At 39.3% G+C, this 3805-nt stretch overlaps 1 protein-coding gene across 1 annotated transcript; it reads right to left on the bottom strand.

Moving 5' to 3' along the window:
- Positions 1 to 209: 209 nt before the first annotated feature.
- Positions 210 to 2599, bottom strand: LOC104544532 (putative short-chain dehydrogenase/reductase family 42E member 2; the record flags this gene model as incomplete). Its single annotated transcript, XM_010189434.1, has 4 exons — positions 2258 to 2599; positions 1647 to 1742; positions 972 to 1029; positions 210 to 328 (listed from the first exon to the last, which is right to left on the bottom strand). Coding segments are annotated over exons 1-4 (615 nt in total), but the record flags the coding sequence as incomplete, so codon positions are not given.
- Between the last annotated feature and the right edge of the window lie 1206 nt (positions 2600 to 3805).

Raw genomic sequence — 3805 nt, 5'->3', positions numbered from 1 at the left:
CAGCCACTCATCCCCAAGTCTGTAGCGCTGCTTGGGGTTATTGCAACCGAAGTGTCAAGTCTGTGAACAGCATCTACAAAGACTGTAAAGAGTTTTCTTTCTTGGCAATGGATTCTGGCATCAGGCAAAACATGGTCATGAAAATGCCAGGCTTTTTCAAAAACAAGAAAGTAAACAGGAAACATGAAAGTATAATAGAACCAAAATACCTGTTCTATGGGAAAATATGGCACAGTTTCCTCATCACCATCTTCAATAGGAAGCCCTCCAAACACCACATTTACTGTACTGGTGTAAATCAGTCTAGTGATGTTCCTTTGTTTGCAGGCTGTGGCAAAGTGTAAAGTAGATTAGTGGAAACTGAAACACCATGGGAAAAAAGTTTGTATGACCTTTTCCTAAGAAACTGTCCAATCTTAAAAGAGCAAACCCTTCCATCGTATGATTGGGTGATTTAACGGGCAAAGCATATTTCAAGAGACAACGTCAGTGTAGAATCAAGTGTTCTCTAACCTGGCACATCCTAATTTGGATGCTGTAAGCCAACACTGTGCCTCTGGGAGGGCTGCTGCCAGCCCACTGTTCAGCTCTAGCCAGGTAGGTGGCTGAAGTCCATCTGCAAGGGCTGCCCACTACCTGTGCACAAGCCATTAGATAACAGTGAGGTTTGCTGCTACAAAATACACGTGGAAGTAGTTAACTCCTTACATGGATACAGATTTCTGACATCAGGTCAAATATGATTATGAAAAGCTGAAGTACTTGAACTACAGTGCTGGCTCTCATATCACACCCCATAGCAGAACCGAGCATAAAAAAACCCCTCAATGATATGTTTCCTCATCTTCTGCCAAAAATGTAAAGTATTTGGTAAAAAATCGTGTGTGCCAAAAAAGCCAAATGGCTTTTTCTAAGTGGCACAATATTTTGATACGCTATACTAACCCTCAATGGCAAGGTTAGATACATACCATCAATGACGAATCTTGTTCCACAAATGTTTACAGTTTCAATCTCTTCTCTGTGCAGCTAGGAAAATAAAGGAATTACACATTTTTTAATAATAATAAATTTTAAATTCAATAAGGGGATGTTATAAATGTCCTCAAATAAATGTAGTGCTTTGATAATAAAGAAGATCATTCAGACTGCTGTTTCAGACTTCAAGAAGTCAAATCATTATTTTTAAACTATGCCTGTATTTTTCTTGTATTTTCACTGTCTAGCCTGGTTGAAGCAAAGAGAATTGTGGTGTTTCTGAATACACATTTCTAGTGATTATACACCTTGCAGCAATATGTTATCCATGTTTTAGTAGCACTTCAATGACCAATTCCAAGTATGCATTGCTCAATTGCAAACATCTTTGAATGAGCTCTTCTATCCAGCTAAGGTGATTACTGAAGTTCATTTTATTAAATAAGGTAAGAAAGGGGAGGGGGTGTTTGTAACTTTAATAATAAAAATTATTCATCAGTACTCATTGCACATCAATTTGCACAGAACAGTTTAACAGAACAGCATGAATGTGGATTCAGGCTTTCAGGATAATCTAAAGAGAGAACATCTAACATGCAGTGGTACAGCATCGAGTCATCCTCAGTGTGAGCAGTCACACAGAAAAGTACAAACCGACTTGGACTCACTTGCTCTCTTCCTGACATTCCATATGAAGCTACATGAAACACACAGTCAGCCCCTTCACAGGCTGCAAATATGGAAGCATAATCCCTGACATCTGCCTGTAATACATACAAAAAGATATTTGGACTTGAGATCAAAACTGCAGGCTAGCATTTATCATGTAGCAGGTTAACATAGAAGGAATGTGTGTATATAGTTGTACGTACTGTACATCCTGGTACTGAAAACTAGGCCCATTTCAATATTTGGTGATAATCATACTTTCTTCCATAGAACTCAAATGACTTTAAAAACATTCATTAGGTCACATAATACCCCCTTGTTCATTCTGCTGGTGATTAAACTGAGTGGCTGGATTCCAAGGAGTACTTCAGAGTCAGGAGGTGAAGTGAGTATTCTGTGCTACGCATTACAGGTATCATTGTTTTCCTTATTTCAGATATACTTAAATCAGTTCACAAAAAATCCTGTGGGATATTCACACAGTTAACACAGTTATTGAAATTTTCAATAATTTGCAATTAGGTGTTTGGATTCTGTGAAAACTAGTAAGACATTATGGAAAAGGCAAATGAACTAACTTTGACTGTTGTGAAAATATAATTTACCATACCTGGATACACACTACTCCATTGGGAACTTCCCAGATAGGCTTGTGTAAATCAATCAAAACAACAGAAGCTCCTGCGCTGGCAAGAGCACATCCCAGCTTGTATCCAAAATAGCCTCCGCCGCCTGTCACCACTGCTCTCATACTTGTTTCATTCAGCGCTCCAGCATTTCCATTCACCTTAGAGTTCGAGGTTTGGTGCCAGGGTGTTGCTATCCCACTCAGTGTAAGTTTTGTGTCAGTGAAATACTGTCTTCTGTTACCAGACACATGTAAGAATTTCTCCTCCATGTTGAAAATTGCTCCATATCGCTCCTGGATGCAGACAATTCCAGTGAGTTTCATGATAACAAGTTCTGTTCACAGTGGCAATGTTTGACTTTAATGCAACCTGTTTAAGAGAGATAAAGGCAAAAGCAAAACAATAGCTACAAATTTCCAGATTTCAAAGATTTCATTTGAAAGATCCAATTAAATTTTCTGCTTAGATTATTTAAGAGTTTGTGAAATCATAATTTTCACATTTTACAAATGTTTAAAGTGTCTGTATACTATATTAAAGGAAACATCCTGAAAACACATAAGAAAGGCTACATATTTTGGTCTAAATATTTGTTTGCAAATAGTATCCAGAATAATAAAGGAAAAACTAAAAAGAAAAAAAAATAACACAGAGAACACGAATTCAAATGTTTTCCACAAATGGAACAGGGCTAGAATAGTGGAACAGACCATAATTGTTATTAGCAGAAGAAAAATTGCTGAAATGCATCTCATGGGAAATGTGCAATGCATCTCATCTTAGTTCAATTTGTTCTGGCCAAAGGTGGCCTTTAGGGGTCAGATGTGATAAAGAGCCATATCTGAATTTGAAATCTTGAACTATCAGGAAAACTCCATAATGACCGAATTCCATTTACGTTTCTGTGTTTGGAAAACAAGCAAGCAGGCCCAAGCAGAACAGCAACGGAGCAAAACTTTCCCAGGAGCAAAAGAAACCTTTAATGCTTCTTCCACTTGTCCCTGCTTTATCAAAAAGTCAGATACCCAGGAAAAGTGGTGTTTTCAACTTCTTTCTAAGTAGCAGCAGCTGAATGTAAACTAAAACACTCTGTTTTTATCATTGGCAGCGATGGGGTTAAGATATAGGAGGATTTTGCAAGGAAAGACACTTTTTATCATTAGAAGTGTATCAGAGAACAAGGCTATCAAATGCTTCACTTGCCAGGGGAACTAGAATACATTATTTGCCATGTGACAGAAAAGGTCAGTCAGTATATTAAGAAAAAAGTGAACCATCTATTTCTTAAACGTGGAGTTTCTTTCCCATCTATGCAATGGACGAGGGGTTCCTCACCGACACAGACACGGCAGTTTTGAGGCTGTGGGTACCAATTTCCTCGGTTACCAGGAAAGTCGCGGTCACCCGGGCTGCCGCGGCCACTCTGCATCTCACTTCCAAATCTGCCAGGGACCGCACGCCGCCGGGGGATTTGGGCCCCGGGTTCCCCCGCAGGGAGCGGCCGTTAGGGCCGTCTTCCCCCAGTCCCG

This window comes from Mesitornis unicolor, unplaced genomic scaffold (genome assembly GCF_000695765.1).
Source record: "Mesitornis unicolor isolate BGI_N332 unplaced genomic scaffold, ASM69576v1 Scaffold52617, whole genome shotgun sequence".
Classification (NCBI taxonomy): Eukaryota; Metazoa; Chordata; class Aves; order Mesitornithiformes; family Mesitornithidae; genus Mesitornis; species Mesitornis unicolor.
Note: the sequence above shows the minus strand (reverse complement) of the source record. Positions and strands in the feature narration are given on the sequence as shown.